The 11,853-nt window shown below is 45.8% G+C and overlaps 1 protein-coding gene across 8 annotated transcripts in view; it reads left to right on the top strand.

The window, feature by feature from the left end:
* Positions 1 to 3,179: 3,179 nt before the first annotated feature.
* The window catches only part of SRPK2 (SRSF protein kinase 2), a 237,020-nt gene continuing 228,346 nt past the window's right edge, over positions 3,180 to 11,853 (top strand). For 4 of the 8 annotated variants that reach the window (XM_082631888.1, XM_082631887.1, XM_082631886.1 and 1 more), the window contains exons 1-2: positions 3,180 to 3,310; positions 3,909 to 3,963. In XM_082631888.1, coding sequence (XP_082488014.1) covers positions 3,184 to 3,310; positions 3,909 to 3,963 — 182 coding nt within the window. In that variant the 5' untranslated portion in view covers positions 3,180 to 3,183. Of the gene's footprint in view, positions 3,311 to 3,670; positions 3,823 to 3,908; positions 3,964 to 11,853 lie in introns of those variants that run through there. The other 4 variants (XM_082631890.1, XM_082631889.1, XM_082631893.1 and 1 more) reach the window with 3 other exon arrangements.

The raw sequence follows: 11,853 nt of genomic DNA, 5'->3' as shown, positions 1-11,853 counted from the left end.
TGTTCCACGTGTAGCTGTATTTCTGGTGTATCCGTGGGGAGGAAGGTGATCTCCGCGTCTTACTCTTCCGCCATCTTGTTTCTGTGAGTTATATCTTAATAAAGCTGTTAAAAACAGTAAAGGAAAGTGGTTTCAAACTCAGATTTCTTTGGCTTCAAAGCTTCTGATCAACTTTTAGAAGGAGCAAAAACTGGAGAAATGGCTTGTTCTAAGACTCAGTTAGGGAAAGCACAAGGTTTCCTGGAATATCTTGTGCCAGGAAGTAAAGAGGTGCTCAAAAATGGATTGGGACATGTCCAAAGACACTGCAAGTTGAAAGCATCTTCCCTGGTCAAATATGGGACAATTCAAGAATCAAAAATCAAAGTGACAGTATTTACTGTCAATATTGATACCTAAGACGACAAAAAACACACAAAAATCAAGCCCAAAATAAACAGAAAACACAGGGGTGGCAGAGAAATGAAAGCTCACCTAATTAACATAGTTGGAAGAGATGGAAGGACAGGATTATCATGTCAGTATTCTCCAACCACTATAGTAATACTTGATTCAAGCAAACATCGTGGATGGATGCTAGCCCATGGAGTGAAGCATTCTTGGGGGAGGATACTCACATAATCTCAAAGTATTACCCCACAGGTTACTTTTTTAAAAAAATTGAGGTGAAATTCGTCAAACATGTTAATCATTTTAGAGAGGAGAATTCAGTGGCATTTAGTACATTTCCAGTGTTGTGCCACCACCAGGTCTACCAAGCTCCAAAACATTTTGATCAGTACAAAATAGAAGCCCTTATCCATTAAGCAGTTGCTCCTTATCTCCCCTCCCCCCAGCCATGGGCCACCACTAATCTGCTTTCTACGGATTGGCTTATTCTGGATGTTCATATAAATGGAATAGAACAATAGATGACCTTTTGTGTCTGGCTTCTTTCACTTCGCATAAGGTTTTTGAGGTTCATCCATGTTGTAGCACCTACCAGTACTTCATTCCTTTTTATGGCTGAAAAATATTTCTTTGTGTGTCTGTACCACAATTTGTTTATACATTGGTGGATATTTGTTTCTAACCTTTTGGCTAGTATGATTAGTGATCCTATGAACATTTGGATACAAGGATTTGAATACCTGTTTTCAATTCTTTTGGATATACACCTAGGAGTGGAACTGCTGATAATTCCATGTTTAGGTTTTGGAGGAATTGTGGAACTGTTTTCCACAGTGGTTGCACCATTTCACATTCCCAGCAGTAATGTATGAGTATTCCAATGTCTCTAAATCCTCACTAACTCTTATTTTTCATTAAAAAAAAATTATAGCCATCCTAGTAGGTGTGAAGTGATATCTCATTTTGGTTTTGCTTTGCATTTCTCTAATGATGCTGGGCATCTTTTCATGTACCTGTTGGCCATTTGTATATCTTCTTTGGAGAAATGTCTGTTCAAGTCTTTTGCCCATTTTTTACACAGACTACTTTTTAAATACAAAGGAAAAAAGGTACCTTTACCATGGAGAAATGATTACATATATCATCACCAATAATAGTACAAACTGACGTCGTATCCCTCTTGATGCAGCATACTAAGATGAACACAACCTCATCTATACAGTGTACATGACAAAATTATTTAACTTGAATCTAATAGGGAACAGATGAATACAAACTGAGGAACATTCTGCAAACAGAATTGAATTCTTCAAAAAAATGAATGTTATAAAAGAAAATAAAAAACAAACCAGTGGTTATTCTAGAGTAAAGGAGCTTAAAAAGACCTGACAATCAAATGCAATGCATGGGGCTTCCCTGGTGGCGCAGTGGTTGAGAGTCCGCCTGCCGATGCAGGGAACTCGGGTTCATGCCCCGGTCTGGGAGGATCCCACATGCCGCGGAGCGGCTGGGCCTGTGAGCCATGGCTGCTGAGCCTGCGCGTCCGGAGCCTGTGCTCCGCGACGGGAGAGGCCACAACAGTGAGAGGCCCACGTACCACTAAATAAATAAATAAATAAATGCAATGCATGATCCTTGATTGTATTCCGGATTGAGAAAAAAGTCAGCTAGAAAGGACATTTTGAAAATTTGAATATGGCCGCTGTATGTTACAGATAATAGTATAATGATATGAAATTTTCTTGGATAATGGAATTCTGATTATATAGCAGAGTATCTTTGTTCTTAGTAGATACTTATGGAAGTACTTAGGGGTAAAGGGTGAAAGCCTGCAAAAAACTCAAATGATTCATCATAAACAAAACAAAACCAAAAACCCATACACACGGGGAAGGCAAATGTGGTGAAATATTCAAAATTGGTGAAATGGGGTAATATGGGTGTCCACTATATTTTTCTCATAATTTTTCTGTACGTTTGATATTTTTGAAAATAAAAAAATCGAGAAAGTAAAAAGCTCTTCAAGTTCAAGCAGCACTGTTCTGGTGGGTTTAGGATCTTTATAGTAAGGTTAGCTACTCCGATCAGTTAAGAATATAGTTGAGGGCTTCCCTGGTGGTGCAGTGGTTGAGAGTCCGCCTGCTGATGCAGGGGACGCGGGTTCGTGCCCCGGTCCGGGAGGATCCCACATGCCGCGGAGCGGCTGGGCCCGTGGGCCATGGCCGCTGAGCCTGCGTGTCCAGAGCCTGTGCTCCGCAAAGGGAGGGGCCACAGCGGTGAGAGGCCTGCGTACCGCAAAAAAAAAAAAAAAAAAAAAAAAAAAATATATATATATATATATATATATATATAGTTGAGAGGGTAAGTGGTCAGGATGGATATTTTTCAAAAATATTATAATTATTTAAATAAACGGATCACTGCAGTTACTTTATCCCCCAATCAACTTGATTAGAGTCAGGTAGGCCTAAGTTTGAATCATTGGTGGGTAAACTGTTTCACCTCTTCAGGACTCAGTTTCCTCTTTGTAAGAAATAACTCCGTGGTGGGTTGTTGTGCCGAATTGTTAGACACATGGAATTTATTGAACTGGACCTTAATTCATGTGCAAAAGCTTAATCCTACTATCTGTGCTATCTGCATCTTTTCCTTCATTAGGAAATCCTGTGGGGTAGATAAAAGTGAGAGATAAGATGACTTTTCCAAGGTCACACAGCTAGTGAAAGACCCAGGTTTCCCAGCTCTTGGTCCTGTGCCCTTTCCACACCCGCCAGAGAGGAGGAAGCGGCGCTCATGGGGATGCAAGGATGTAGAGGAGCAAAGGGGGAGAAGAGGCCGCGTGAGGAGAGGTGGTGTGAGACCCGCGGAGGCGCCGGCCAAGGAAGGGCGCATGGAGAAGCGGGCGGCGCGACCCGCCGGGGTGGGTAGGAGAGAGGCTGTGGTTGGAGAGGGAGGGTCGCGCAGGCCGCGTGCCCGGGAGGGACGGGAGGCCTGGGCCAGCCGCGGGGGCGCAGGAGGCAGAGGCCCAGGCCGCGGGCTGGGGTGGGGGAGGCATGGGAGAGAGTGGCGGTGGTCGTGGAGGGGGTCACTTCCGCACAGGTGGGCTAGGCGGGTGGGTGCGGGACGCGCGGGCGGGGCCGGCACGGGGGTCTCGACCCCGCCGGGCGGGGGGGCGGGTTGCGGGCGGGGCGGGGCGGGGGCGGGGCCGGCCGGGGGCGGGTTTTGCCGGGCCCCCCGCGGGAGCGGCGGCTGCGGCGGCGGCGCAGGCGCGGTTCCCGCCTCCTCCCGGCCGGCGGAGTGAGTGGAGGCTGCAGCTCGGCTCGGCTCCCGCGACGCTGCTGCCGGTGCAGCCGCTGCCGCTGCCGCTGCCGCCGCCGCCGCCGCGAAGCCCCCCGCCCCACTTCCCCCGCGTCGGGATGAGCTCCCGGAAAGGTGAGTGGCCCGCGGCGTCCCCCTCTCCCCGCCACGCGGCCCCGCGCTGGCCTGCCCGACCGTTAATGTGTGTCTTCTTTCCTCAGTGCTGGCCATTCAGGCCCGAAAGCGGAGGCCGAAAAGAGAGAAACATCCGAAAAAGTGAGTCCACGCCGCGCGAGCCCCCGGACCCCCGCCTCCGCCCGGTCGGGGTTAGCCCGCGACCGCGCAGGGGAAAGTTGCCCGGATTCCCGGGGCCGGCGGGCGGGCGAGCTGATCCCCCGGGACGCCGGCTCTCGCCTCCTGCGCGCCCCGCGGGCGGCCCGGGGGGAGGGGCGGGGGGAGGGGCGCGCGCGAGCTCGCGGCCGGCCCGCCGAGCATCCCCTGACCCCGGGCCCCTGGGGCCCCCAGTTTCCGCGGCCGTTGGGGGTGGACGGGGAAGGAAGCGCAGGGCGTGCGCACCCTCTCGTGCGCGCCGAGCTGGCCCGGGGGTCCCGGGCCTTCCTGGGAGGGGAGCTGGCGCCCGCCGCCCGGGCCCCGGCGCTGCGTGCGGGCGTGAGCCTGCGGCATCGCTCCCACCTGGGCGCCGAGGCCCTAGAGGAAGAGGAGCTGAGTGTGCGAGAGAGAGAAAGAGAGAGAGAGAGAGAGAGAGAGAGAGAGAGTGAGTGAGTGAGTGTGTATGTGTGTGTGTGTGTGTGTGTGTGTGTGTGTTGCCTCCTCTTCCTCTCCGGCCCCCGCCTCTCGGCCTTTCTGCTGAAAACCGGAGCTGGTTGTCAAGTGGTTTGCCTCGGGCGTGTTCCTGGCACGAGTTCAGCTCTGAGACCTGTGCGTTTCGGCGCTTGGGTTTTTTTCCGAAACTTTCTGCCCGGGCCGAGCGTGACTTCGCTGCGACGCGGCTGCGCCCGGGTCTCGGGCTGCGCGGGGCGGGTGGGCGTGTGCGCGGGCGGTCCTCGGCGCGGCTGCCCAGCGCCTCATTGTGCCAGGAGGCGATGAATAGGGTGGTGATATTTCAAACATGCCAGCCGCCAGCCATCTCCAGCCTGGCCGCGGACCGGAGTGGGAGCGGCCGGCGCCCGGGAAGCCTTTCCTGGAGAGCGGCTCCGAGACCGCAGAGCGCCGCCGCGTCTCCTTTCCCTTTCTTTCCTAATTTTGAAGAATTTACCAGCGTAGATTACTCCTCCTCTTAGATTTGTGGCTTCACTCTTCCATTTGAGAAAGAAATAACTCTGTGGTATATATTTGGTACTCTGGGGATCGTCCGTGATCATCTTTAAATAAAATCACGAAGCATTTTTGGTTGGTTTGTTTTCTTTGCGGGACTAGCCTGCAGCATTCCTAGGCTTTTTCCCTTCTTCTTCGCTTTGGTCTCAGCCTGGCGAATTTCATACCCATTGGTGGCGTCTATGAAAACTGCCTAAGTCATTACTAATGTGATGTATCATGACAGGATTTGTGTTCATTCAAACCGGAATATAACTTGAAACTATGTTAAGGATTTCACACAATGTAGATACAATTAAAGCAATTTAAAAAAACAATTAAAAAAATTAAAAGAAACTACTACTAGAGTGAGGGAAGAATATTTATTAAGGGCTTGACCTGGTGGGTAAAAATTAGATGTTGGAGTCTTAAGATGTTAAATCTCAATGGATATTTGTTAGTTTTAGATGCTTTAAAAATTAATACTAGTAATCAGAACCTTATATTTGGGATTTCCTTTGGTGAACGACGGAAATTTAGTCCATAAGTAAGGGGAACTGTAATGTTTAGGCTCCTGAGTTGGGTCACAACTTTCAGTTCAAAACATTTATTCCCACGTAGCCCATTTTGTTAAGAAAAGTTAAAAAGAGTTGAAAAAAGCATCCCCCTAGTTTTGGGGATGGCTCTGTGTGTGTGTGTGTGTGTGTGTACGTGTGTGTGTGTGTGTGTGTGTGTGTACAGGCGAATATGTATATCTGCGTATGTTTTACATATATACGTACATGTAGAAAAACAGCTTTAGTTAAAGTCACTGTATGTTTCATATTTTCATATTTCAGGGTATGACTTTCCTAATGGCCAGAGCCTTTTTTGGTGTGCTGCAATTTGGATTTACGTGGTATGTTTACAGAGAATTAGCGTATATTCACAGTATTCAACTTCTACTCTCACAGGTTAATCTGTTAGCGTTTTTCGTTGTCTGTTGTAGTTATGTGACTAGATTTGACAGAAACCCCTCAGCCAGTGACTAAATGAACTGGTCATTCTGCAAGGACCAGGAGGAGACCAGCCCCATTACATAACTGTTCGATTGAGGCAGTTTTTCACTTAATTCTTTGAATCAAGGCAGTATTATTTTAAAGGAATCCTTGATGTGATTGATTTATTCATACATTCAACAAGTATGTGCATGCCTTTCCTAGGAAATGGTGGTAGAGCTTTGAACAAGACAAGGCAAGCTCCTCACGAAGCTTACATTCTGTGGGGGTTTTGGAACCCTAAAGCGAGTGACAAAGAAGGCAGTTCCAGGCAGTGCTCAGGGAGAGGGAGAAAATGAAGATGGCGTGCCTTAAGTATAGTGATAGATGACATTTGAAAACTGTGCCCGTCTATTTGCTGCTTGCTTTACATGCGTTTATCCCTTGTGATAATTCTGTGAGGTAGGCACTGTTGTTACCAGTTTACAGATGAAACGGGGGCACAGCATGAGTAAGTAACATGTCCAGCTATTAAGTTGAATCTAAGCAGGCTGGGACCAGAATCCACACTCAGTTCTCTGAGGAGGTGACATTTGAACAGAAGTAAGAATAAGGCGGAGGAGATGGGAGTGTGGCAAAGGCCCTGGGGAGGAATGGGCTAGGAATGTTGGAGGAACCCAAAGGTCAGAGTGGCTAGAGTGCTGCCCAAGAGGATGGTGAGGGGGGAGGAGTCAGAACGGGTAAGGCCTGGCCTTGTAGGCCGCTGGGAGGCATATGGATGGGAGTGGCAGGATCTGATTCCTGTTTTGAAAAGAGTACTGGCTGTCAATGTAGAGAATGGATTATAGGGGGCAGGGAGAAGTAGAAACCGAGAGCTGGCCGTCCATAGTACGTGGGGAAACCATGATGATTTGACTCAGGGTGCACAGAGTGGCACGGGGGAGAGGTGATGGTAGAGGGACTTCAGGAGACTCGTCGCCTCGGAGGTATTCCTCATTTTACAGACAGCTCTGATAGAGGGTAAGGTCACACAACTAGCTTAGTTTGGACCAGAATTCAGGTCCCCTGATGCCCAGTGTTTTTGCTTTTTGGTTAATTCTCCAGAGGAGGAAAGAGAGTAATAGATCTAATTTTAAACTATATTAGTATAATGACTGGCAAACTTGAATTATGTGACTACATGGGCCTGGCTTGATGTAATATGATCTACTTTTGTCATTATATGCTTGTATATGCAAGTGGCACTTCATTCATTTTAATTCAGTTCAATTCTATGAGCTTTTGTGAATTGCGCCAGTTCCTATAGGCAGCTTTTTTAGAACACTAGAATATGTAGTTGTCAGAAATAAGATTAAGATTTCTCAACTGAGATTGTTGGCTTGTCAGATTGTTCCAGTGAGTTTAGTTTGCTAATTATTAATTGTGCTGCTTTGTAACAGGCAGCAGGGAAGAACTAGCAGGGAAGACCTAATTCTTAAGAATTAGCTAAATCACACGGCTTGGGATAGATTTTTGCTATGGGGCCTGTGCATATGTGTAAGATGTTTTAAAGAATTTTTTTGGTATTTATTGATTCTTTTCCTCACATGTAACTTTTTTCTTGAAACATAATTCACATACCATAAAATTTGTTTTTTAAGAATTTAGTTTTTAAAGTGTGTAACTCGCTGTTTTTTAGTATATTCACAAAGTTGTGCAACTATTATCTAATTCCAGAATATTTTCATTACCCCCCCCAAAAAAAACCCATACTTGTTTGTCATTCCCCATTCTCCCTTGACCCCAGCATTCATTAATTTACTTTCTCTTTCTATAAACTTATCTATTCTGGATGTTTCATATAAATGGAGTCATACAGCATATGATCTTCTGTCTGGTTTCTTTCTCTCAGCGTAATGCTTTCAAGGTTCATCCATGTGGTAGTGTGTATTGGTACTTCACTCCTTTCTATTGCCAAGTAACATTTCATTGTGTTGATATTGCTGTTTGTAGTTATCCATTCATTGATGGACATTTGGGTTCTTTACACTTTTTGGTTATAAATTATTTTTTTAACACCCTTTTTTTTTTCGGTACGTGGGCCTCTCACTGTTGTGGCCTCACCCCTTGTGGAGCACAGGCTCCGGACGCGCAGGCTCAGCGGCCATGGCTCACGGGCCCAGCCGCTCCGCGGCATGTGGGATCTTCCCGGACCGGGGCACGAACCCGTGTCCCCTGCCTCGGCAGGCGGACTCTCAACCACTGCGCCACCAGGGGAGCCCTAACACCCTTTTTTTAAAAAAAAACTTTTAAAAAATTTATTTTACTTTATTTTTGGCTGCATTGGGTCTTCGTTGCTGTGCACAGGCTTTTTCTAGTTGCGGCTAGCGGAGGCTACACTTTGTTGTGGTGCTCTGGCCTCCCATTGCAGTGGCTTCTGTTGTTGCGGAGCACGAGCTCTAGGTGCACGGGCTTCAGTGGTTGCAGCTCGCGGGCTCTAGGCACGTGGGCTTCAGTAGTTGTCGCGCACGGGCTTAGTTGCTTCGCGGTGTGTGGGATCTTCCGGGACCAGGGCTTGAACGCGTGTCCTCTGCCTTGGCAGGCGGATTCTTAACCACTGCGCCACCAGGGAAGTCCCTGTTAGCATTCTTGTACATGTCCTTTTGTGGACATTAGCACTTATTTCTCTTGGGGATATACTCTAGCAGTGGGATTGCTGAGTTATAGAAGAGGTGTATGCTTAGTCTAAGTAGTAATCGCAGAGATTTTTTCCCCAGTTTTATTATGAAATAGTTTTGATTGAAGTGCTTTACACTCCCACCTGCAGTGTATGAAGTTTCGGTTGTTCCGCGTCTTTGTAATACTCGATCATGTCATTCTTTTTAATTTTAGCTCTTCTGGGTATGTACTGATACCTCATTGTGGTTTTAATTTGCATTTGCCTGAGTGATGGTTTTGAAGATCTTTCCGTATGTTTATTGGTCACTTGAAATTTCTGTTTGTGAAGTGCCTGTTTTGTCTTTTGCCCATTTAAAAAAAATCGGATGGTAAGTCTTTTCTTACAGAAAATTATGAGTTTTGTTGAGATATAATTTACATACCATACAGTTCATCTACTTGAAGTGTACAGTTCGGTAGGTTTTAGTAGATTCACAGGGTTGTGTTAAGCTGGATCTTGAAGAGCCAGTAATAATTTCCCAAGTAAATAGGAGGGGGTAGGGTGAGGGCCTTCCAAGCGAAAGCAGCGCTGCAGTTGGCATAAACACGTGGAGGTGTAAGTGGCATGATTGTGTTCTTGGCATGTCCAGCAGGGAAGTGTGGCTGGGGTGCAGGGTGTGGTGAGCATTGAGTGGGGCTCATTGCTGTGGGTACAGATTGAGATGTTTAGAAAGGTTACTCTCTCTGCTGTGTAGAGAATGGCTTAGAGGAAAGAGATCCAGCTTCAGGAGACTGATGGGTATTAAGGGGGTAGAATTGGATTTAGTGTCCAATTTAATGTGGGAGGAGAGTGGGAGGGGTCTAGGATGAATCCCAGGTTTCTGAATTAGCTAAATTTGTGGATGGTGTTGCCATTCCTCAAGGTAGAGAATGCGTAGCAGCTTTGGGAAAAGCTAATGATGGCTTTTGTTAGGCAGTTACAGGTGTGTGGTTCACTTCCAGTTAGAGACATTGGTGAGTGTTTACCGCTAGAGCGCTGGGAAGAGCTCTGGTTAGGAATGCAAATGGGAGTTGTTGGGTATAGTGTTGGTGGCAGCTGGCTGAAGGTGTTGAATGTGAAGAGAAGAAAGCCATAGGTAGGGTAAAGGAGGAGCCAGGGGGACAGGAGAATCAGGAGAAAGTTGATTCACAGAAACCAAGGGTATTTCGAGAAGGGAAGAGCACAGTCTGCAAAATAATTCAAGTGAGATGAACCCTGATGGTGGCCTTTGACTTTGGCAGTTAGGAAATCATTAGAGCCCACACCTGGAGTGGTCTCAGCACAGTGCTTTTGGCCACAGGGAACCTGCAGCCCTATGAGTGAATGGGATGACAGCATAGTCTTTTTTTTCTTTTTTTTCTTTTTAAAAGGTTACTAATTGAATAAGCTTTCTTTGTGTAAAGGAGAAAAGGTAGCAAGGGAGTGGTTCCTGAGAAGTGTTTTTTTCCCTCTCAAATGTAAGCCAATGGCAGGGAGCTAGTAGAAAGGGAGAGGTTGAAAATACTGACAAGAAGGGGAATTTGGAGCAAAAGCCCTGAGCTGACAGGAGGGGATGTGATCAGAGCACAGGTTTGCTTTGTACGGAAGGAGGATCTCTTCCTCTGAGAACAGGAAGGCTGTGGCTGCATGTTTTAAAAACATGCTCCTAGACCTCGCTGCAGTCTTAATAGTACATGAAATAGGCACCAATACCATATTGTCTTTGGAAAACCCAAAAAACTGAAATGCAGTGACATCTGGCCCCAAGGTTGTGGGCCCGTGGTAAGTGTGCAGTAAAGGTTGGCTGTGGTTATTAGGCTTTGGTTATTGCTGTCTTATTTTTTTCTAAATGATTTGGCTGGTCACCCCAACTCTGTTGCATCTCTCCATGTGTGAGTATTGAGGTACTGATTACTCTGTTTCTGCTTTAGTTCCCTATTTTTTTATTTACTGTAGTTCTGAGTACATCTTAGGTTTTGGTAGGGCAAGGGCTCTCCCACATCTCCTATATACACCTTGTCACTCTTTTTTTTTTTTTTTTGCCCCACCTTGTCACTCTTGTTTTCAGAATTTTTTGGGCAGTTCTTACATATTATTAAGATAATATTTCTGAGCTCCTCCTCCAGTTTATTTTTGCTATTTGGTTTAAAATAATATTGACTTTGAGGATTAATTTAGGGAGACCTGACAAGTCTTGAATTGGAAACACATTTTAAAAATTACTTTTTTCTGATTTTATTTATTTTTTTAATGTAGATTTATTTATTTATTTGCGCTGGGTCTTAGTTGCAGCAGGCGGGCTCCTTGTGGGTCGCCAGCTCCTTAGTTGCAGCCAGCGTGCTCCTCACTTGTGGCATGTGAACTCTTAGTTGCAGCATGCATGTGGGATCTAGTTCCCTGACTAGGGGTCAAACCCAGGCCCCCTGCATTGGGAGCGCAGAGCCTCAACCACTGCGCCACCAGGGAAGTCCCCTTTTTTCCTTATTTTTAAAATATTATGTACCATATCTGGAAACTATAGAAATATATAAAGAAGAAAACAAAGGGATTTCCTGGTGGTCCAGTGGTTATGACTTGGCGTTTTCAGTGCCTGGGCCCTGGGTTCAATCCCTGGTTGGGGAACTAAGATCCCCTGTGGCCAGACCAAAAAAAAAAAAAAAGAAGAAAACAAAAATGACTCACATTGTCACCATCCAGCAGGATACTCACAAATGGGACATTGTTAATATTTTGGTATTTTTCCTTCTAGTCTTTTTTTCATCCCTGTGTTTTTTGTTACTTACTTAATCATCTCGTGTATGATTTTGTATGCTGCTTTCCTTATTTAACATTTTGTCATTAACATTTTTAATGTCCTTAAAATTTTCTCATAACCGGGACTTCCAGTGGTTAAGATTTTGGGCTTCCAATGCAGGGGTCTTGGGTTCGATCCCTGGTCCGGGAACTAAGATCCCACATGCCGTGTGGTATGGCAAATAAATGAATAAATAAATATTTTTTAAAAAGAAGTTAAAATTTTTTTTTCTCATAACCAATTATTAGTGACTGAGTAATATTCTAATTTACTTAACTGCTTAATTTGTTTAAATATTTCTTTATTGCTGGAAACATGTTTACTGTTTCAGGCATTATAATACTTCAGCAAATATCTGTCTGCATTTCAGATTTTCTCAGATTATGTGGAATCTTAGAAATGGAAATATTGAGTCAAAGACAGTG

Source organism: Mesoplodon mirus (assembly GCF_964341445.2).
Source record: "Mesoplodon mirus genome assembly, chromosome: 9".
Taxonomy (NCBI): domain Eukaryota; kingdom Metazoa; phylum Chordata; class Mammalia; order Artiodactyla; family Ziphiidae; genus Mesoplodon; species Mesoplodon mirus.
Note: the sequence above shows the minus strand (reverse complement) of the source record. Positions and strands in the feature narration are given on the sequence as shown.